The 24,282-nt window shown below is 30.9% G+C and overlaps 2 protein-coding genes across 3 annotated transcripts in view; one reads left to right on the top strand and one right to left on the bottom strand.

Moving 5' to 3' along the window:
* Positions 1–19,382, bottom strand: part of EMC1 (ER membrane protein complex subunit 1) — a 42,158-nt gene extending 22,776 nt beyond the window's left edge. Inside the window, exons 1-9 of the mRNA XM_067283507.1 lie at positions 19,224–19,382; positions 13,269–13,396; positions 10,815–10,877; positions 9,030–9,132; positions 5,024–5,176; positions 4,842–4,950; positions 4,601–4,768; positions 1,076–1,144; positions 904–1,002 (exon numbers count right to left, since the gene is read on the bottom strand). Coding sequence (XP_067139608.1) covers positions 904–1,002; positions 1,076–1,144; positions 4,601–4,768; positions 4,842–4,950; positions 5,024–5,176; positions 9,030–9,132; positions 10,815–10,877; positions 13,269–13,396; positions 19,224–19,333 — 1,002 coding nt within the window. The 5' untranslated portion in view covers positions 19,334–19,382. The remainder of the gene's footprint in view (positions 1–903; positions 1,003–1,075; positions 1,145–4,600; positions 4,769–4,841; positions 4,951–5,023; positions 5,177–9,029; positions 9,133–10,814; positions 10,878–13,268; positions 13,397–19,223) is intronic.
* Positions 19,383–19,583: 201 nt separating this feature from the next.
* On the top strand, positions 19,584–20,953 carry LOC136985602 (GTPase Era, mitochondrial). 2 transcript variants are annotated; one of them, XM_067282925.1, is made up of 2 exons: positions 19,584–19,605; positions 19,650–20,953. In XM_067282925.1, the coding sequence occupies exon 2, from the start codon at positions 19,759–19,761 to the stop codon at positions 20,773–20,775; it is 1,017 nt and encodes a 338-aa protein (XP_067139026.1). In that variant the 5' UTR covers positions 19,584–19,605; positions 19,650–19,758; the 3' UTR covers positions 20,776–20,953. The 2 variants fall into 2 exon arrangements, with proteins under 2 accessions (XP_067139026.1, XP_067139023.1); XM_067282922.1 differs by lacking the exon at positions 19,584–19,605 and having other exon boundaries at positions 19,620–20,953.
* The last annotated feature ends 3,329 nt before the right edge of the window (positions 20,954–24,282 follow it).

Raw genomic sequence — 24,282 nt, 5'->3', positions numbered from 1 at the left:
AAATAATGATTTTTTTGTTTAATAAAAGCATTATACTCCTAAAAATGCTTTATTAAACTAAAAAAAATCATCATTTCTTAATGTAAACCCATAGACCGCGTGATGACAGTTGACAGAACACGGCGGCGATGACTCGTGTGTCGCTACTCTGATATCTAGGCGCTCTAAGCATGAGAGGCAGGTGAGAGGCTCTTAGTTGAGTTTGGACTGTAGTCGTGTGCGGTGTCATTTGTTTACTATTAAAGTGCATTGGTTATTTTTTATGTACAGTCAAGTTTATTTTTGAAGTTTTACATTAAAAACATTTACAGTACATACATATGTACATTTTTAGTTGTTTTTAAATGAGTATTTTAATAAATAATGTACTGTACATGTGATTGATTTGAATTTATACTTCCCTTTAACAATCTTAACTCAGCATTATTCGAGTAGCCTGAACATTACATAATTGTAAAAACAACGTTGTATTTGAGTTTTTGCGCCAAACACCGTCTTTTCGAGTTACAAACTTTTTGACTTGCGAACGACCGCTATGAACGGATTAAGTTCGTAAGTAGAGAACTTACTGTACAATAATGACATTCTATAATCATTTAAGTGTGCCTGAAGATGAACAAAAAATCTAAAAGAACTAGAACTTATGTTTTTATATTCTATTTTGGTTTATAACTCCATTAAAACAAATATTTTTCTGTTTCTTTTTTAAAATTGTGGAGTCTGTTATGGATAACAATAATTAACTTTTAAATAGTAAAGTTTTCTAGATATTTTCATTAATTTTTTAAATATATATTATCAAATTTTCTATAACAAAACATTTTATTTATTATATAAACTTTTTTGATTCAGTGTGTTTAGTAAATAATATCAAATCAATTATTAAATAATATAATTAGTAACCTCTTCTAACTGTCCATTATGTTCTGGTAAATTAAAATTTCCTTCAAATTCTATTAGCTCTTGCCAATTAACGGGACTGACGGCTGTGATTTTCATGCCCTGCAAAAATTAAAAATACGTACTGAATACTAGTAAAATAATTCAACAAATTATTTTATACTTTTATACAAACCTCTCCGGTAGGTCTAATGTAAAACAGCACTAAATTCTTATCGATAATAGTCGCAGTCATTTTAATAACCTGAAACATAAACTTAAAATGTATTATATTATATTTTTGTCCACTTTGCATGTTCTTGTAAACTAGGACTTGTTATAATGAGGGAAGAGAAAAACACAATTTCCAATTAAAATATACTTAATGTAACATAAATGTCTTATTAAGTAAACAGTTAATTGAAAACACAAGAAATCTGAACACTGGAAATTGAGAGAAATAATAATAAATATGTTAAGTTACCCTACATTCTTAAAATATTTGAAATGATAAAGACAGTTGCCGAAAGTAAAGGTATTATATTAATTCCAGAACGAACCAACGGACTTAATAAATTACAAAGGCCGAATAAAGAAGAAATGCCCATGGGTATATTGGAAGACAAATATAGTTAAACTCTTTATAATGTAGTTGTTTACAAAAATACAGATATGTTGAAGTAACAAAACAAAAGTTAAGGAAAAGGTTAACCGAACATGTACGAGCTATCAAGTATAATTATCATAATTCAGCATTAGCAGCTCATTGTAATACATATGGATGTGAAATAAATCAAAATATTTTACTTCACAGTTGGAACATCTGGAAATAATTTCATCTAAAGATAAAAAAGTTTGGGCAGAACATTAGATAAATCTTGGTATAGTTTGTTAAACATAGAGAACATTCGAGAGGAGTTACAACTGTAGAGTGAAGTGGTGTGAGCTGGATAATTACCCCATAAGATGCTGCATTGGTAATTCGTTTAACAAATAAGTGATGTTTAAGTGAATGAAATTATGTCGTAATAAACAGGAAAATATTTAAGAAAAATTTTTACTAGCAGGATGCTAGATTTATAATTAGTAAGGAAATTATATTGGTAATTTATGATTAATTAGATTTAATGATGCTACAGGAAGAAATAGCAGTTTAAAAGTTTGTTCTGAAAATATTGAAAAAATATATGGGTATATTAAAATATAAAAATGTAAATATAGAAATTTTTAAAAATTTATGTATAAATTAATGTGTAGTCTTTTTAAATTGTAATTAGAGAAAGGTAACATCTGCTGAGGAGAGGCACTGGCCCAAAACGCTCGATTCTAGCGGCATACCAGATTACATTATATTAAATACATTTTAATTGGAAATTGTGTTTTTCTCTTCCCTCGGTATAACAAGTCCTAATTCACAAGAATGTTCAAAGTGGAAAATGTATAATATAAATAATTAAAAACCAGAATCATGTATCAACAATAAATTTAAATGCTTTTTAGATATAATAATAACTATATAAGACATAAATGATTTGAATGTGTATTTAATCTGAAAATTATATTAGTTCTTTTAACTGTTTTCCACAAAATATGTTTAGTAAAATAGATTACAAAGATATTCAGGAAAATAAATATTTTATAATTTTAACTATCTTTAAACAATCACCAGTTAGTATATCCATCATATATATGAGTAACATATTATACAGTGGCCGGATGGCTGGGGTGGTTAAGGTATCGGCTTATTGTTCTGGGAGGTCCAAAATCAAATCTGGCAGATGAAAAGAACCAAAAATGTTCTGTCCTAAATATGCTGGACTCTTGTCTTGCACTGCTCAGCCATCACTATTGTGGACGTGGCTGTCTTTTTAATTTTTAAAATATTTTATTGTGATTTTGCCACCACTTGAGAATTTTTTGACATTTTTATATAACAATGTGAATGAGTAACCACAAATAAAAGGTCAACTCTGTCATAAAGACTGTTATGTTCCTGATGTTTTGAAGAACAAGATATGAAAACATTTTATTGTTTCTTCCGATCTGTGAATAATTTTATTACAGTCGACTTTGCATAAGTCGACACCCGGATAACTCGTCACCGTAGGTTAATTAGTCAATTTTCTGTGGTCCCGGCCAACTTACATAGACAATAATGCTATTAATGTTAAAAACCTAGGTTTACTTGACATCGTTTAATTCGTCACCACTGGATAAATCAACATACCTTTTCTGTTTCACACTTTTTTGACGTCTGATAAGTCGACTCCCCTCCTGAAAAAATGAGTTCACATCGTACAATAAGCTGTGTAGTGTGAACTCATTTTTCAGGGGGGAGAGTCGACTTATCAGAATTCTAAAAAGTATGTTGATTTATTCAGTGGTGACGAGTTAAACGATGTCAAGTAAACCGAGCTTTTTAAGGTTAATAACATTAATGCCTATGTAAGTCAGTCGGGACCACATAAAGTTTACTACGTAACCGACAAGTGACAAGTTATCCGGGTGTCGACTTATGCAGAGTCAACTGTATTTACTCTGTTTCTAGTAAGTTCATTAACTCATTACATTACCCGAAAAAATTAATTTTTATATTAAACATCTTTTTGACACTATTTAATGAGTGAAACTTTGTTTCGGCTTAAACAAAATATTCACTTGTTTCTCAAATGGAAAACTTGCAAATTAATAAACTGTGTTTAAAAGTCTTTTCTGAATTATCTCGATTAGATAGCTAAATAGAAGTTCAATTGTCACTTCATAAACATTATCTTCCTTTATTTTTCATATTTTTTCATAGATTTATTATAAAATAAAAAATATTAGTGTCAAAACATACTTTAAAACATCATAAAAATACTGTTATGTTTTCATATCATGATGATGATGATGATGATGATGATGATGAAATTAGTCAAAAACTAAAAAACTGTTTATCTTCTTGTGAAAAATTAATGCATTTCTTAAATATTTTTTGGAAAAAACTGTACATCATCATCATCATCATAAACAAATTTTATGTTTTCGGACATCAAAAAGATTATTAATTGGCACCCCTTGATAAAAATTGATCATTTGTGGCATCGGTATCAACTTCAATTCTATTTCTATTAATCAACATATTACATCAAGTTTATAATTGTATATGCTATTCTATGACGACAACACATGCTCGAATTAAAGAATTCTTGTTAATTTATCAATTTAGTGTTGCATGACAAATCATGTAAATATGTAGACCTACTGCATGATTTTATTTAAATTTTTCAAACTATGTGGGTAATAATTATTAATTGGTTTGCAAATTGTTCTTTCATTTTGCATGCAATACGATGAACATTTTTATTGGACAAAATAATTCAAAAATATTGGGTTATTCAGATAAGCAGTTATTACAGAGTGCAAACATTCCTTGTTAGTTCAAAATTTGTGCTGAAGTTGTGTCAAATGCATTAAAATCAAAGGAAAAGGCAAAAAGAATTCATAAATTAAATGGATGTAACCTTGCCTAGGTTTCTGAGTTGATATATCAAGTAATTTTCTGCATCTGAAAATGTTTCAAATAACTGTCTAGCTTTTATCACCCTTACATTTGATATTTTGTTTGGATAAACTTTAAAAATATTATTGTTAAATTTTTGATGGCATTTGTATTATCAAAATATGTTTTCTAATTAAGAAAGTATTAAAAATTTTATAAACATAAGAAATTCTATCTTACCCCAGGTAATACTTTCAGGAGCTTCATGTTTGACGGTTGTATTTGTAAGACGAGATATCCATCTCTTCCTAATTCGATACATAAAATTGGATTTTCAATCATATTTTGAAAAGAGAGAGATTTTAATTTCAAAACAGCAGAATTGTCTGTTGATTGTAATCCAAAACTCTGAAAACATACAACGAATAAGATTAAATTCATAATTTTTTTTATTATTTAAAAATAAGATCTTTTGACATACCGAAAGAGGCATACTGATGAAATTTCTACCGTCTTTTAAAGAAAGTAAATGTAAAGTTCTAGTTTTTTGTTCCACGCATGCAAAGTAATTATGGGTGACAAATTCACAACTAATTGAATAAGAAAATAAATAAATATACTTTTATTAACAAATTTACATGAAGATTTAGAATTAGGGCTTACTTTGAGTCCGCTTGAATCCAAGGTGCGTGCACTTGGGAAGTTTTTACAGATGCACTATTGATACTATGAATGGTAACAACAATATGAGAATTTTTATGAATCTGAACCATAATGATATCCTTATTCGCAGAATTGACGTAGAACTGTTTATGACTGAAATATAAAATATATTTTTATAAATTAAAAAAAAAATCATTCATTTCTCAATCTACAAAGCAAAATGACTATGACGACAATCATAAATTATTCATAATAATTTATTGTCTGTAGAAAATGTCAGCATAGTAAATTTTAGTATCAGAAGTTTAAAAACTTCTATGTTCAATTAACCTGTCAGCTGCGCACTCGATAATCCGAAACAACACCGCTGTTGCGTACAGGTTTTGTGGTTTTTAAAGTGGTTTTTCAATTTGCGATATCTCGCTTAAAAATTGTAGTAGATATAATCTGTTTTCAGTTTTCTATCACGTACATATTACACTTTACGACTGTTAACTTCAAAATATTACGTATGTTTAAAAAAATTAATAAAATTTAAGATTTTAAAATATTTTAAAAAATCGTTTTTTTATAAATATTCCATTAATTTGTTACATACGTTACTTAGACATGTCTATTTTCTGTCAAATAAAAAAACTGCAGCTTTCTAAATCAAAGTAGAAAAATAATACGGCCTTTAGATTGTAACGCCGATCGGCGTGGGGGGGGTGGTTTTTCTAAATCTAGGTTAATACACTTTTATTATTGATGATGTGTATTTGATTCTATTTATACGTTATTTAAACTATTGTACTAATAGTAGACTATAATAAGCGATTATTACTTTATTATATTAACGACTATACATGTATATCTTATGTATTACGGAAGTACCACCATAACCGGAAGTACTTTGTTTTTTGAAAGATTTATGGCTGAATGGTTTAAAAAACAAGCTTATTTGTTAAATAGGATAAATATACATAAAAATTTATTAAATTCATGCTAAAACTAGATAAGAATAACGATTTATAATTGTTTGTTTACGTTTGTAGCTGACAATGTAGCTCGAAGTTGGTATAACTTTTTCCAAGAAAGTTCCCACCCCACAAACCCAAGTCGATGCATATTGGTCAAAGGATAGTCATTTAGCTATAATATACCAATTAGAACTTAACGGGCATGCTAACTAGGATTTTATTGTCAAATGAACAAAAGAAAGGGTCTCCCATAGACTTAACATGGAATGGAGGAGTTTTGTGCCTAAATTTAAAAATACGGGGTGGTAACAAATATCTTATTCGTTGAAACAGACTTAGTCTATGTAGATAAAAGCCAATCAGTGCTTAAATCGCCACCAACTAGTTAATTACTAAAAAAAATTGACACTTACTCCAACTGGAGTACTCTGCAACAGTTTAACGAAAACCGGTTACTCCAACAGCAGTACTCTGCAAACAACTGGTTAATAGTTATGTTTGATATTTCAATAAATTTTATTAATTAACATTGCATTTAGATGTAAGAATTTCTTGTGTAATATTCATTACAACAAAATTATGCTTTAAAATACTTCTAAAAATATTTCATTTTCAAACTGTTTCACTTTCATATATGACAGAAATCCCATAATAAAGCTGAAAAATTCATAGCTCCTGAACCATTCTATGTTTAGATATGGTTTAGACATGTAAATAAAGTCTTTCAAAAGGAATGCTACAATTTAAATTACTGTAATTATGTTAATTATTACCTGAGATCTATGCAACAAATGCCAATAGATTCAGTAACCATTGAAATTCATCTCATGTCTGCATTCAAATGTCTTGTTGTCTACTACTTCTAGGAAGCACTGTAAATAAAAATGGCAACTCACCAACAGAAATGGTGTTTTGAGTTCCGCAATTTGCAAAATCCGAATCGATCGTCATCATGCAACACATGTAATCTACAGGAGCCAAGAATTGCGGCTTGACACTGAGGAGCGACAATGGATATACTGTTGAAAGCCTAGGAATAATTTGAGTATCGGTTATTTGTGTGCCATGTGAATGAGGTGCACGCTTTGAAAGATTATAATGGGCAAATGTGAAACTTGGTTAGTTTTCCAATGTTTTAACTTACATTACAACATTTTTGGATAATAATTAACATAATTACAATAATTTAAAATGGTAGTATTCTTTTTAGAAGACCCTGTATTTATCTATGTTCCAATTGTATTGTGTAGCAGATATTAGTAGTAGACTACACAATATACTTGCAGGTTTGTTTAAGTACACACTGTGATGTTTGCTTAACATATTCCTTGAAACATATTCCCATTGTTAAGCAGCACACACTCATATTTCATACAGAAAGTAATTGTTTGTGATGCACTTACAAAGTTTGATAATTTAAGTGCACACTTTTCGATTATTCGGTATAATGTGCAATTTTAATTTATATCTTTATATGTAACAATACTAACAATGATCATAAAAATATTATTTGCAATCAAAATGTAACTGTCAGAAGAAAATATAAATGAAGATAGTTAGAAGTCAAAATGAAAATTATATATATTGTCTTCATGCACATAAAAAAATGATCTAAATTAAATAAAATTTTAATTTATTTAATTTAGATCATTTCAAATTTGATCCAAGAATTTTTAATGTTTATGCTTTTATATTTATTTTTCTCTACGTTTAAAAATTAAATATACAGGGTCTTCCAAAATGAATGCTTGCGTTTCAAATTACTGTAATTATTTTAATTATTACATTATTACCAATTGATGAAGTAACTGTCCAAACTTCATCTCTCATTTGCATTCAAATATCTACCACCTCTAGGAAGTGCCATAAACAATAATAGTGACTGCAACAGAAAAGGCATTTTGTATTCTTCTGGAACTGTGAATATCATCAAAGAATGTTTGCCGTACATGGTGGATCTCTTTAAAATCTCTGCAAAACTCATATTGTACAATGAGTAATTCCAGCTTTACAGACTGTAGAACACAAAATGCTTTCTGTGTAGAGATGCCATTTTCATTTATGATACTTCCTATAGACAGTAGACAACAACACATTTGAATGCAGATGGAAGATAAAACTTGGACAGTCATTCTAGAGATTGGGGTACATCACCTACTACTTGGATAATAATTAATATAATTACAGTGATTTAAAATAGAGCATTCATTTTGGAAGAACTCGTATAATATATTTTTCACGTGTAGTTTTACCAAGGTAAAGATAACTGAATGTCTGAATTATTTGAGATGTTTTTAACATGTTTTTCCCCCTCAAAACATGTTTTGTAAATCTAACAAAGCGTTCTATACAAAATATAATTTATCACAAGCTATAAAAAATACAAATTATAGTATCTACAATTTTTAACAAGCATTAGAACAAAACCAGTTATAATCTAGCTGATAAAGTGTAAAAACTAAAATATAAATATTTATATCTTAAAACTTCATGAATTGTCAAAGATGATTAATGATAGAATGGGCAGCATCCTACCTGTAGAATAATTTTAATCACTTTATTGTACAGTAATGCAGCATGAACTACATTTCATTTTGCTGCTTTGAAGCAACAGTGAAATACATAACTTTACAATATGGCTGCTAGGAATCATGAATTAAACATGGAAGCAAAATTCAGCCCACCATGTCGACTGATGAAGACTAAATGATTTTCTTATAATACTTTTTCATAGGGGTGCCTGTCTGTTTTTATATATTTATAATACACCAAGATTCACAATTTTCCAATAGTGACCTTGACTCACCATCTCTCTCTCTTTCTCTACCAGCAGGAAGAGCTAACGTAATATTGGTATATTGCTGTTAGTATCATCCTACTTGCACAGTTATCTGCCAGTAGCACTTGTTGTCCATTCTATCATTAAATATCATTGATCTATATTATAATTATTTATCTTCAACCTTCAAAAAAGTAAAATTTTGTGGTACATTTAAATATAAGGGAGAGCGAAATAATTACACCACAAAGTTAATTCGGGAACTTACTCCGAAACAGGAACATTTGGCAATGTCATTTCCCATTCTAATATTCCTGTCGAAGCATCCCAACCTCGAATGTACTGGCCACCTCCATTAAGCGTAATTAAATCTATAAATATACAAAGAGAATGGAAAAATATTTTTTTAATATTTAAAACAGTAATTTTTAGACTTTCAAAAATATATAAATGTTCACTTTAACACAAATGTTTAATTTGAAATTAACAAAAGCTTTGAAGAATACTGCAAATTGCTTTACACAGTATTTTAAAACATTATTATTATAATAAAAGTAATCTCAGATTAGTAGAAGCTTATTTATTTCTATTTACTATTAACGAAATCAAGAACTAATTTCGACTTATGAACTTTTTATAATTTAGAGATTTTAAAGTTGAAGAGAAATCTTTAATACATTTTATTATAAAAAAACAATTGTTTTTAGCTACATTAACTAATTGAATTCAGGGTTAAGAATTAAAATCCTAATGTTATTTTCTAAAACAATGACCTTTTTAGCCATTGCTATTAGTTGTAAAGTACATAAACAAACTGAACTTTTGAAAATTTGTATTTGTAGCCATTGCCTTGTGGTGATTTGCAAAATTCTACTGAAGATAGCAGAAACACCTCCCGAAAACGTTTCAAAGGTAAATTTCTGTGGATTCCTTGAATAAGGTTTGGAGTTGTGAGTTAATAGACATAGAATCATTGTTTACGGTTATCTCAAATATGCAAAAAAAGTTATTTTTTCAAATTAATTTTATATTGTATTTCTTGGAATATTATCTAATAAAGCTTTTATGAAAGAATAATTTATATAATTTAAACAAAGATTAAAAAATTTCTAAATTATAATCAAAAATATAATAAAAGAATAAGAATTATTACTATTAAATTTACAGATATGGTATTTAATTTCTCTCATTGTGTTATTGATATTAAAATTTCTCATTTTATCTGTTAAATAATATAAAATAACTGTTATATTTGATTGTGAACAATTTACAATAAACTAACTCGCACATCATATAAATTTTATCGACAATCTTATAATATAATTATGTATTTAAAAAATTATTAGCTAAATATATAATTTATGATATAATTTTAATTCAGAAAAAGTCTACTTCTTGTACAAAAACTGTATGTAAGGTAAACTCTAACTAATCTAAATGCCACTTAATCCAAACCAATTTTCTTCATTTTCTGCTGTATTTTCCAGTCAAAAACAAAAAATATCATAGATTATTTTTAAAACACGACAAATAGGCAAAATTAACATGTACCAAATATGGTAGTCTCTATAGTCTGTCACAAGCCAGTCTGACGTGTCCAGTAATCTGACTCTCCACAGAGCGGCACACGTGAAATTTTTGTGTTACTGTTCGTCAATGTATGAAAGAGAGAGAAAGAGAGAAACAGACGTACGTATATACTGTCAGTTACTAGTTGTTTATTGCACATGCGGTCAGCAGTCACAATCATGATTATTAAAACAAACTAACCTTTGAACAAAGTGCATTATTTTACTGTACAGTATGTACACACATACAAAAATCTCAGTCTGACACTCACCAATCCCATGTATGTCAGATCATAGAGACTTCACCATACCAAAAAATTTTTTATGTATGTATTTGTCTGTCTGTATATATGTATGTATGTAGGTATATATTTGATTTCCTTTGCTTTACATATAACTCTGCTAATCCAATCATCATCATACAATAATTAGTCAGATTACTGAGCATTCCCTTTATGTTAATAAAACATTTGTTAAAAACTTACCTCCTTCAGAAGATAAAGCATTGAATTGCCCAAGGGCATTTTTTTCAAGAACTTGTCTCCATACTGCAAAAACACAAACAATAATATATATTTACTAACAGTATTCAATTAAAATTAACCAAATAATAAATTTTAGCATTATGCATAAACCAAATTTTTAGAAAAATTAACATTGCTAATTAATCACTCTCATGGCTGCAATGACTCAATCTTCAAGAAAGATATGTGCGGAAGTGTAGAAAACTTGGCACCAGAGTGTAAATCGAAACAATAGAATTCAAAGACAAGCAGTTTTGTTTTTTCTGAGAGGACATCACAAATAACGTAAAGAAACTTCAATCATTAGATATAAAAAAAAAAAGCAATTTAGGGAAAACATAGCCAAGAGCTTTGTATACTGCATCATGTTCTTGACATGTTTATCATAACATTTCATAAATACTTTCATATTTAAAATTATTTCATTACATTTCCTGTGTATTTGTGTACATTTAAAATAATTTATTTTGGTTTTTTTAAAGTTTGGCTATTATTTGGTTTGAGTGAATTAAATATTAATAAATATAATTAATTTCAAAACAAAAATGTGTTCGTCTCTCAATGAAATAATCATAAATGTTTCATTTGGGAATTTTTTTACATAAATGTCATTTCAGAAGTAACTAAACAAATTTGCATGCGAAAATATTGCACGGTTCCTAAATTAAAATCATATTCCATTTCAGACTTTTTGTATTCAAAAGTAACTTCCAATTTTCTTCCCAACCTTATTTTTTCAAATATCTTACCATATAATAAAATGAGTGCAGTTTACAGCAACTGTCAAATCACAAACTGCCAGCGTGGGCATGTATGTAGTGTCTCAAATGCCATCACTTTCCACAGCAATGACCTTAATCTCAAATTATACATGTAGGATGCGTTGAAGATATCACACGATACGATCGGACTTGTTTAGACTAGGGCTTCTTATTAAACTGTGGGTTGTAGCCTCAAATGAGGGTGCATAATCAAATGTAGGGAGTTGTAAAAATTTGACGACAGTAAAATTTTGTACTAAGTATTTATGCAAAGTGGCATTTTCGGCTTCAGTGATCATGAAATCAAAACTTCAGTCAACTCTGAAAAACATTGAACATGCCCCAAGTCCTGCAGTATCAAATATTAAATCAAGGTTTAAAGCTTTATATAAAAATAAACAAACACACCCATCTTGTTAGTATGCAAATTTAATTTTGTCTTTAATAAATGGCAATAAATGTTAAATTATAACCATATTGGTCATTCACGGAGACAACTTTTTTTAGCACCCGACGCCCTCCCTGGCTCTTGGCCAGCCAAGGCTTTCAACCTCAATATAAATGGCAACGTAACTGCCTACCTCTAGCCAAATTATTTTACATCTAATTATTAAATGATAAAATAGTATGTATTTCGAAGAATTGTTTTATGATTTATTTGCAAATGATTTTTGACTGTATACAAGCTGTCACCAGCAGTCATTGCATAATGGAAGAGCACACAAACAACTTTCAGAATGAGAGAAGAAACATTTTTAAAACTGTTTTTTATTCTATTATAATCCATTATCTATTGCTGAAGATGACTTGCATATAGTGGAAAACGTTTCAGTGAATAAAAAGAAAGTTGGTATCCCCAATTTAGCATATAAATAAAAATTTAATTAAGTATGACATGTAGCAATAAATAAAAGTAAGAACTGATAATGTTATTTAATTTTGAAGTGCTTAACTTCACTGACATTCCCTTACTTTGCCAACTTTCCAGAATTTGGGCACACTGTATTGCATTTATAAAAGTATCTACACAAAAAAATTTACATATTAAATCATTTTTCAGTGTCGATCTTGATTTAAAGCCTTCTCATCCTCCTCAATATATAAAATGTTAAAATCATTGTAAGTTTAATGCTGTATACTTTTTATTGTGTACATTGATTGTTATCCCTTTTTTTAACCATATTTTAACCTTTAGTTATAGGCATTATTTTCGGGAGGATCTCGATTGTCTTAAAACATTTCCTTTTGCATATGCAATAAATAAATAAATGAAATCTTCCCTCTGGTAACTGCACAGTCAATTAAAATACATATATACATTTAATACAATGTATATATATTTTATTAAATGTATACTGTATATATTTAATGTTTTACATATTGAGGAGGACTAAAAGCCTCTAATGAGAGATCAGCTCTACCACAAGACTGTTACTTCCTGATAGTGTGTGAAAGGGATGAAGTGAGAAGGCACTTTTTAAAGTACTGTCTATTGGAGAATTTTGTAAATTTTCTAAGTTTAAACTTATTGTCCCGGCCATTTTATTAAATGAATTTATAACTTTTCATATTTTTTGTTCTAATTCAAATTTAAATTATGTAATTTTATCAAAAATTTATGAACTATAAATCATTAAAATTACAACTTTCTTACCAAGAGCTCCGGTACGAGTATTGAGCATGGCTAAAACATTCTGTTCCGTCACCAAAGCTAATTTGTGAGAACTGGTTATCAGAGGATCCAGATGTACATATTTTACTTTTCCTATATATTGTTGTCTCCTATTTAAAAGTAGAAAATTAAAAATTAAGGTATTATCTTGCAGATAAAAATAGGAATTAGCAATAATTATTCAATTAAAATTGTACGAGGCAATCAAATGAAAAAGTTTACTTGCGAGCAATGTGTGAGACACCGGAAAATAGTCCAAAGAAAAAAAAAGAAAATTTAAAAAGAAAAATGTAAAATTTGTTAAGTTAAACCATCAAGAAGAAAAGTTATATAAGTGTCAAGTTGGCAACACTGGACTTTGATGTCGACGCTCATAAAGAATAGCGGGAAAAACAAACTTTTAGATAAAGAAAATTAAAAAGGGGTATATTTAAAACTTAAGACACAATTTAGTAAAATGAAACAAAAAAATGTAGTATGAGCGTGGGTGTCATAGTCACTGATCAAACGCGATCAGAGTCTAAGAGACGGTGTCGGATAAACCATCCCTAGACGACCTTTCCCACGACCTAAACAGAGCTCCATTTACACCTAAAGACAGGTGAGAAACCAATTGGGAAGCAAGGAAGAAAAGGTCTGGCCAATTAGCAATGAACCAATCCCAAAGAAGTTTATAAGAACTTGGTCATCAAGGACAAGAGAGCTTCTTCTCAATCCAACACGTTGCAATCGTCGTTCTCTGTTCATTGTAATTCCGTTCGTTTTTTCTTTGTACTGCTTCTTCCAACAATGAAGACTAATTCGATGCCACTCCGGGGCTCCGCCAGCATTGGATGAGAAAAGGAAAGAACTTTCAAAGTCAATTTGTGAACTAAACTCTGGACTTCCAGACATTGACAATATTATGTAAGCATTACCATAAAAATAAACGGTTTCTTTGTGAAATATTTGTCTCTTTCTGCCTCCTTAAAACCACCACCCATATAAGAATTGATCTTAGTCCATCCCGACAGTAGGGAATAAAAGCCCTCCCCAATCAGCAAGCTTACAAATGCACTTGGAATTGCTGAGAGTTGTTAATGTCCAACTAACTTGTCAAGTGCCATTATCTATTTGAAGTTTCAAATGCCATCTCTTGAGTTTGTAGTGATTAAATGTTCAAGATTTAAATATTTATCATAAAACATAACAATAATAACAGCTCATTGCATCAAGTTTATTTATTTGATCATTTATTCAGTAATGCAGTAGAATCTCATTTTAATGGATTGCTCAAGCTGTTGAAAATCATCCATTGCTCTGAGAATCTGTTATATCTCTAACAATGGATTCCCACACACCCAGAAAAATATTCGTTATTTGAAACTCATCTCGGGTTTGTTCTGATACTGCTTTTCTGCCTATTGAATACATGATCGCTTCATATTAGCAACGTCACATACTGTACAGTCTGTTCATTTACACCGAAACTTGTCAGAAACATCTTTGTGACTTAAAAAGACTCGACAGCTTTGCTAAATTTTGACTTGAACCAGCATCAAAATGTTCACTAGTGGATCCTTCTCAATTCTATCAGCCTGATGACTCTATAGAATTCTTCAATTGTACATATTCCAGATGTAACAAGTGCATCATTGAATGCTACAAATTCCTGGAAACATCCAAATATTAACTAAACATTGAAAAAAATGTGATGTTTACAATTGAGGGCTTAAAACAGCACATTTGGAATCTGCTGTTTCAAGCCCAAATAGTTGGGGCTAGAAAAAATCCATTATTCCAAGTTACAAATCCATTAAAAAGAGGTACATTGATTTGGCGGGACCTGCAGAAAAAGAATCTGTTGCTCTGCAATTTGTTGAAACAAGATTCTACCGTACTATTCATAAAAACTATTTCATATATCCTGTTCATTTATGAAGCCATAAATGTTAAAAATCTTCATATAATAAAATAAAATTCATACAAACTGGATTCCAATCATCAACGTAATTACATTAACTTTAAATAATATGGGCAAAGGTTGTCCAAATTTACAAAAATCCAAGTCAGTAGAGTGTTTTCTCTAACATGGAAAATAAGAATGTGGATATGCAGTACAGTAATTTATTACAGAAGTTCACTAAACTGAGATTTTACTATTGAATTTATTGCTACAAGAATGAGATCAAAAATTTCATGACACTATACTATATAGCAATGAACAGTCTTTATAACTAATCGACTACAGAAGCAACCCCCGAATGTTAGCAAATGCTTGAGGTTCATGTAAATGACTGTATGTACTGTACATTGGAGAAAGGTCTAATATCCTCCAGTTGGATGATGGATAAAATATCTACTGTGTTCATGAATGAAGAAGCTCTTCATCACACTGCCAAAAAGACCCGGAAATGGCTGGTAACACAAGACACCCACAAGCTTTCATGGACCAGTCTTCCACCCAACATAAATTTAATGGAACACATTTGGAATCTGCTGGATTGTGCAGCGCAATGACATTCATGGAAATCCTCTTCCCATGAAAAACTTATAGATTGTCTGCATGCCGAATGGGTCAATAGCAGAATTCATTGATTACATGCCCAACCAGGTTAAGCCTTTGAGGAAAACAAGTGTTGAGATGACTACATTTTAATATGCATATCTAGCGTTTTTATCACAAGGACACTGTAAAATAAAAGACAGTGTCTAAAAACAAGGGTATCTACTTTAAATTTTAAATTACTTTTACCAAGAGGACCATACCCAAAATGGGTTAGGCCAGGCCTGCAACTGGGGAAACTGGATAGTAAGGGACAAGCTGCCCATGAAAAATTTCTGTGGTTTTTGACCACTTAATCCTGGGTTCCTTGGAGTGGTAGGCTGAATATTTAATCATTTTGTCCATTCAACTGTCAATATCTGTACTTTAATTAATACAGGTATGACAAATAACAGTGGCTCAAAAAACTGAAGGAATTTTTTTGGAAAATGTAATTTTCATTTCTACTTTACGTTACTAACAATGAAATGAATTTAGAATTTTCTCATCAGTCAATGCAGCAAAATGTATTTTGCTGTCAATAATACAAAATATAAATTAATAAAAGAATTGCTGTTAAGTCCCGAGTTGTTATCAGCATTAAAAAAAAAATCAACAAACAGAAAAGTTTAAATTCATATTAGAAATTTAACAAAAAGCCTGTAACAAGACAAAATGATAAAAATATGAAATTATAAATAATAAGAAACAGTCTTTAAATTTAAATAAAATGCCAGTGTAGCGCAGACACAGCACAGAACTTAATATAGCCCCCCGAAATCAGCCTACTTCCAGGTCGCATGCAATTGGGAGTTGTGTCAGTTCACTGAGACTATTGCATTTAACATTTTAGCCCATGAACTATGCCGGCTTCAAGTAGCCTACTCAACCATTTGTGGAGTACTCAATATTATGTAGTTTTAGGGAGAAGTGGCTCACCCCTGGGCATTCATTTTGGTGTTCATTATTACTCACACAAAAGTATTGTTGATACACGTGGAGCATTGGTTGAGATGAGCAATAGCTTGCTTTGACTAACATGGAGCATAGAGAATAGGCAGTATACTGGTTCATGGTAAAAACTGACCTTTGGAGATGAATATCTCATGAAAGGTTACATGCACAGATATCGTTCCACTGACTTTTTTGTTAGTTTTTACAATCCTACAACCTAGTCAACATCATGCTTCCACTCTTTGTACAAGATTTTGTTTATGAAAGTTAAAAGTTGTTTTAAATTTGCATATAAATACACTCAATTGTACAGAGTTGGATACTGTGCAGGGGTATAATTTGATTGAATTTTAATTTATTTTTCTGTAGGGCTTGTATATGCAAGATTAAAGTTTCTATTCATGATTTTTTCAAAGTGAGTTATGGTTATGGATATCTGCAGACATATTTGAAAAACTGTAGACCTTGTTATGCTGTTGCATGGTAAATAAAAGGCTCAGGTGAGAAAATTTCTTTAGATGCGAAATTTGCTGTGAAAATGGGTCTTTTGGGCTTCCAGTAGTATTTGTGAGAAGTGTAATAGGAAGTGGTCTTGAAGCCACCAGTAGACCTGAAATATCCTGTTTATCATTGTGCATTTTACTTGCCTTTTTTTTTACATATTTGTAGTTTAAGATTAGCCCATGTGACTATGTCAGGTTCTAGTAGCCTATGTGACTGTTCATGGAGTACTTGATGTTATATAGTTTTATGGGAATGAGGTTGCTGTGAGTAGCACTGCTTGCTATTGCTCACACCTCATCACCTGTATGCTGAGGTGTGAGCGATAGCGAGCACTGAAGTACACGACTACATGGAAAACGTCGGTCACGGTGAGCGATAGCATGCCTTGACGACACAGAGCATGGAGAATAGGCAGTATACTGGTACATGGATAAAACTGATCTTTGGAGGCAAATATCTTTTTACCTAAGTCTTGTACATAGACTGGAAGTGGCTTGTGATGTAGGGGAGGATGTAGGATTGTAAAAAATAACCAACCTTTGTGAACTCTGAATGAGGGAGTTCACAACTTAACTTTCCAACTGTGCATATACAGTAAAACTTCCCTAACATGAAGCTCCAAGGGGCAGGAGAAAACTTCCAGTTACAGACAATTCAAGTTAGAGAACAAGAGAGTAAAAAATGCCAATTCTGAATAGATTTGTATTTTTACCTCTCTTGCTTACATAAAGAATGTTTGATAATTTTTTTTTTGTTTTAATCATAGTGCCTTTCAAAAAAACGTTTAACATAATTAATGGAATCGAACAGTTTTGCAGGTATCGTACATCTTGTTGAGATAAAGCAAGGGGCCCTCTTGTTTCGAACCAGAACATCGTCCGAAAATTGGTGTCAGAGAGTAGATATCACTAACTCTCTGAAAATTTCACCAAAATCTGATAATTAAGATCACTTTAGATAGAATAAGTATTAAAATTCTAGTCGGGAAAGTCGAAAGTAACATAAATCGATGTCGGGAGACCATGAAAACTTCGACTCACTTGTCAGAGAAAATTCAAGTTAAGAAATTCAAGTCGGAGATAAAAAGTGCGACTCACAGCAACCAATTAACCAGTGCAAAAATGATTAACATTTGAATGACAAATGTTTCTGTAACCCCTTCTGGGCTCTTCTTTGGGTTTCTTTTTAATTCAAAACGAACCGGCAGTTAACGTTCAAATATAAAATCAAACGGTAAGCGATTTCGAATACCGTATGCGCTTGCGTTCCCCGTAAGTTACCATTCAATTTTATATTCGAATGTTAACTGCCGGCCCATTTTGAATTAAAAAGAAACCCAAAGAAAAGCCCAGAAGGAGGTTACGAAAACGTTAACTGTTTTCACGCTGGTTAATTGGTCGGTGCAAGTCACACTTTTTATATTCGTCCAGGCACATTGCGAACTTAAGTATTCGAGTCGGAGACGTTAAATCCCTACGCCGTTCCGCCAAGACCTACCAAGCGCTTCGTTTTCTTCGAATTACAGATGTTCGAGTTAGGGAAGTTTTAAGCAAACTCCATGCTAAAAATCTAGTCTGATAAGGGATGAAGATATTTATTTTAAAGTTATGATTCCTAAAGTGAGGAGTGAGTAAATCTGGGGGGGCGAAAAGAAGCAAGTAGGCAGCACAGAGCACTGAAGGTAGGCTACCAAACGTATGTGAAGGTCGGAGTCACCGACCACCTTTCTCTTTCCTCTGTTAAATTGGAAAGAAACATTGTGTTTTATGGTTTCTAGTCATGGAGAATAATGTAATTTAAAGTAACTTATTTGTAGGCGACAAAGTCACTTTAATTATTATATAATAATTTTGTTTTTATGTAATTAGAGGTTACCAAATGCATATTAAAACCCCCCAATACCATATCACAGTGTAAAATATATCTGTTGAATATAATTAAAAATAAATGCTTACCAATCAAATTTTCCGATTTGATCTTCGTATAACGAAACACTAAACTTAATTTTAATAATAACAAATAAACTTATAAAAAACAAAAGCCTAAATTTCTTAACTTCGATCATTGCAGACGAACATAAACTCGTGTATCGAAAATGGCGACGATGTAGTGTAGCGCCATCTTTCTAATATTATAATTTTAAATAATTTTTATTAAATTTATAATATAATTTTCGAAAAATAACGATAAATTTTAACGGTTTATTATAAACACGAGTAATTGAAATAATAATTTACTTTATTTAATTAATAATGTCAATTTTTTTTAAATTGTAACAGTTGGCAACACTTAAAAGCTGTTTACATCGTGTTCACACGTGGTTAGTTACAAGTGTTTGTGTTCAATTGAAAAGAGTTTAAGAAATTCGTCATTAAGATGAGGTTTGCGAGGATTTTGTTGAAATGTGAACGACAGATCAGATTTTTTTCTAGTCCAGACAGTTCACAAACGAGAAGAGTGCCCAAACTTTATTCGGATTATAAAAATTTAATGAAGTTATCTCCTGTTCAGCCTGCTTCGCCACGTTTATTAAAGGTTTCTATTATAGGTGAACCAAATGCTGGAAAATCTACACTAACGAATCGACTGGTCAAATGGAGAGTTTGTTCTGTTTCAAAGAAGGTACATACAACAAAACATAACACATCAGTTGTAATGGTAGATGGAGATACTCAAATAGTTTTCTTGGATACACCAGGATTGGTTTCACCTGAGCATGGAAAGAAACATAATTTAGAACATTCTCTTGTTGTAGATCCCGAAAGTTCTATCTTGCACGCTGATGTAATTGCTGTTATTGTCGATGCTTCTAATATTAATGCATCCAACCAATTAAGCAAAGAGTTGCTGAATTTGCTACAACAAAATTCTAATAGAAATTCGTTTTTAATTTTGAATAAGGTCGATAAAGTTAAAACGAAACACAATCTCCTAAAAATATCTCGTACTCTAATAGGTGAAGAAGAGAAAATAGTTTTTCGTAAAAAAGATAAAATGAATTTAAATGTATTATTCCAAAAAACTGAGAGAAAGCTAAGTAAAGAAAAACCTACAGCCGATGAATTAACGGAGATGAAAGGCTGGAAAAGTTTTTCTAAGGTGTTTATGGTATCGGCATTAACCGGCGACGGAGTTGATGATGTTAGGAATTATCTTTTCAGTTTAGCATATCCCAGTCCGTGGATTTATCATAGTAGTGTCGTGACTAATCAGTCGCCCGAAGAAATTGCAATTATGACCGTTAGAGAAAAATTGTTGGATCGTCTTCCTAAAGAAATACCGTATAATCTTGACTTGAAATTGGAAATGCTCGAAGAGACAAATGAAGGTTTATTAAGAATTGCTGTGTTAATTATTTGCCCACGAAAGACTCAGGTAAAATTAATTATTGGAGAAAAAGGTAATATTGTGTCTAAGATTTCAGACGAAGCGAGACAGGATTTGGCTAATACTTTCAGATGTAATGTATCTTTAAAATTAATAATTAAACATAAAGATGCAGAATAAAAATTTGAAATTTTGTTATTTATATTATGTGTACAGTTAAATTAAAAACAAAAAGAACTGCTCTATCAGCCGATATGAGATTTGCATAAATTCTGTTGTTAGTGATGATAATATGTATAAATAATATATCAAATTGTTTTATAATTTTAAAATAAATGTGCTCAGGTTAAATCTGAAATCAGCATTTTTAATTTTAATTCAATATGTGCTGTCTTACATTAGTATTTTAGTCAAACTGCATGTCAACTTATTCTTTATACATCATCCACTTTTTGCTACTCCATCTATGTATGCACACACTTCCCTCTAACCTAAGTGCCCTTAAGTAGTTTAGTAGATAAAGCAATTGAACACTGGTAGTTGGTTATAAATTTGTGGAGTTTCTGGATTTTTTTTCACATATCTACTGTCTTAATAGGGACCAGTTTCCCTATAGAAAGCCTTCTTCAGGAATCACACTTGGCTGATTGCCTTATCCAACCCACTAGCTCAAACCAAATAAATATGGCTTAGCCTTATAGGAAAATAACTTAGAATAAGTAAAATTGACAATTGATATTAAAAGGTACAATAATAATCCACAAAATTTAAGGTTAAATAATTTAAGAAGATTGCAAAATAAACTTGTAGGAGAACAGAAAATATTACAGGAATATATTCTTATGATATGCTAGAATCTCATAATGTATGAGTAAAATAAATACCTTTAAATAATGCTAATGTTTTTTTAATATGTAAAAAATTAGTAATCTAATAATCAAAATTTATGTGATTTTTGTATTTTATTTAATTAAATTACATCTAATGATTCCATAATATCAAATACTCAACTTTACCTTTCTGCTTAAACTAGAGCCAGTAACAATAAACCAAAAAAGAAAGGACTAAGTGCTTTCAGACTTTACTCATTCATTTTTAGAGTCCATATCTTACTGTTCTAACTCCTATTCCAATATTCTTTCTTGTTTAGAACATATCTTTAAACTTTAAATCTAAATGCTTCCCTGCTCATTCTAAAATGGCTCTCTGTTTTTTTCCATTTTAGATTTTGTTTCCTTTACTTTTCGGTGTTTTTCTTTTTACTCTTACCATTTCCATTTCTACTTGTATCTGTTGTATTGCTGAGTATGACACTCAGCTGAGTTCTCCATCCTTCTGCTTACGTCTTTCGATGCTCACTTATCAGCTTTGCTAAATTCTGTCTCATGGCTTTGATGCAAAATTTTTAATGTTCTACTAATGATATCTGGTAGGACACTTTTCTCTTAAAAACACTATATTTTTATCAATCTTTCTCCCAATCCAGTGGACCAGTATTCTTTTATTCTGGTCTTTGTTTTATTTTGTTTCAAATGTTTTATTATCTTCTCATTTTTATCTACTCCTCAAACAATGTGATTCTGCTAAACTCTTAATTAGGTTTGCCTCTTTCAAATCTTCCATTTTTGATGTTGTCATTACTGCTCTTTGTACTATGATCTCAAATGTTGCTTTGATATATTTCTTTGCTAGAGCATATGCTCTTTCAGTATATTGACATCACATACTCATTCTTCTTCCTAATTGTAACACCCAAGAAGTGCACCAATACCTTTGATCTCTGTTCCTCCCAGATGGTAACTTAAAAGTTGTATAATTTTATACTTGTTGGCATTTACAATGTGTATAAAAACTCTACAAAATAAAAGTTCCATGTTTCTAAAGTTCCATTACATTTAAAATAGTTTAATTATGCTGAGAACATGTTAAAATTTACACACTGTTTCTAAACAAAGAAGCATTACATAAAATACTATTACCATGAGCATCTGAAGGAAATTTTCCAGGGGGATAAGCTTGGAGACATAATTACATCAATACATTTTTATTTATTTAAGTTTTGGGGTTTTTCACAAGTAGATTATAGAATAAAATATTACATCAATACAAAGTGTCCTGCAGTTGAGGGTGTAAGATTGCATATCTCAGTAACTTTTAGGATTATAATTTCTAGAATTTGATCCCAGAGAAGGTCAGTTGCCCCATTTGTTCCCTCTGCAGAGATTACATGTATTACAATTTGCTGCATTTCAGCTGTGCTTTACTGAAAAACGGTGAAATCATTAAATTACTGGCTGGCCATTGGTCACAGGTTTGCACCTCAACGACAGAATAACCACTTGGAATTTTCCGGGATTTCACAGTGTCTCACATCTAAATAGAGGTCAATTTCTCATAGAAGTCCTCCTGGGAGGCATTCCCCCAATAGATTGTTCATGTATTGAGTTTATTCCATCAATCCTTCCAACATAAAGTTGGTAGTTGTCAAACCAGATTAAACCACTTTTAGGAAGAGACTGTTTTATTAGTTGTAAATTGCAGACCTGGCGCATTGGGTACTCGTCCCATATCAAATGGTTTCAAAGTGGTTTAGTCTGGCTTGACAACTGCCAACTTATCTTGGAAGGAATACAGTCTCTACTGCACAATGCTGGAATGCATCTTCGTCTTTGAATCATATCGAATCAAATATAACATTTCACTTGTTTTATGATGGAAAATACATTGACGTTTGTGTTATTGGCACTTATTTCTTTTGCCAAAAGTCTTGTGCTTCTTAACGTTAACATCGCGCTTTTTCTATAATAAAGACGGCCGGTTAAGGTGGCACACTACCTCTGAAGAACCCGGGATCGAAAAATCCCGGGAATGTATTGGAGTTGGTCACTCACCACATTGTGAGTCTGGCCGAATCCACGAGGGACTTCATAGAAAAGGCTCTGTTACTGCTCACAGGGCGGAAAGAAACTTAAATATCGCGTGATACGTCCTTTACATTGCATACATCCAGACGTATTTTATAATGGCCTCGCACAATCTAACACCTCTATCGTGCAGATTATTTGAAAAATGAGTAATTGTATACAGGTTTAATCGTATTTAAATTTACTTTTAATTTTAAAATGCAAAATTCGTGACAATTTCTTATGATTTTGAAATGATTTGATGCAAAATCGAATAAAAAAAAGTCTTTATTAATTAAAAGTCCAAAATTTGTTTACAGAGATAATTCATTTGTTCTGATGATTCTTTGAAAATCACGTTATTCACTAAATTGTTCTTCACAAAGAATTTCAGAATAATTCTTCTTGTCTTTTCTGCTTTAACTCTTCTTTGTCTTTTCGTGTTCATCAAATATTCAATGGACTTGGATAACGTTGTAGATTTGACGTTGCTTATTATTGAAAAATTCACTTAGATGCAATTTGCAGCCAAATTCGACACGAATTGAGAATAAACGTTGATCAACAATGGACAAAATCGGTGAATAATCTAGGATACAGGTTGGCGAAGAATGGACACGATTGGGAACAGTCTAACTTCGAGAAGACACAATTGAAAGTGAAAATTTGTAGGGTCACAATTGAAAAGTCAATTCGAGAAGTCACAATTAGGAAAAAAAGTCGAATTTGGAGAAGTCGCAAATAGGAAAAAACGTCCAATTCGGTAGAGTCACAATTAGATGAA

This window comes from Centruroides vittatus, unplaced genomic scaffold (genome assembly GCF_030686945.1).
Source record: "Centruroides vittatus isolate TY-2023 unplaced genomic scaffold, ASM3068694v2 contig_1213, whole genome shotgun sequence".
Taxonomy (NCBI): domain Eukaryota; kingdom Metazoa; phylum Arthropoda; class Arachnida; order Scorpiones; family Buthidae; genus Centruroides; species Centruroides vittatus.
Note: the sequence above shows the minus strand (reverse complement) of the source record. Positions and strands in the feature narration are given on the sequence as shown.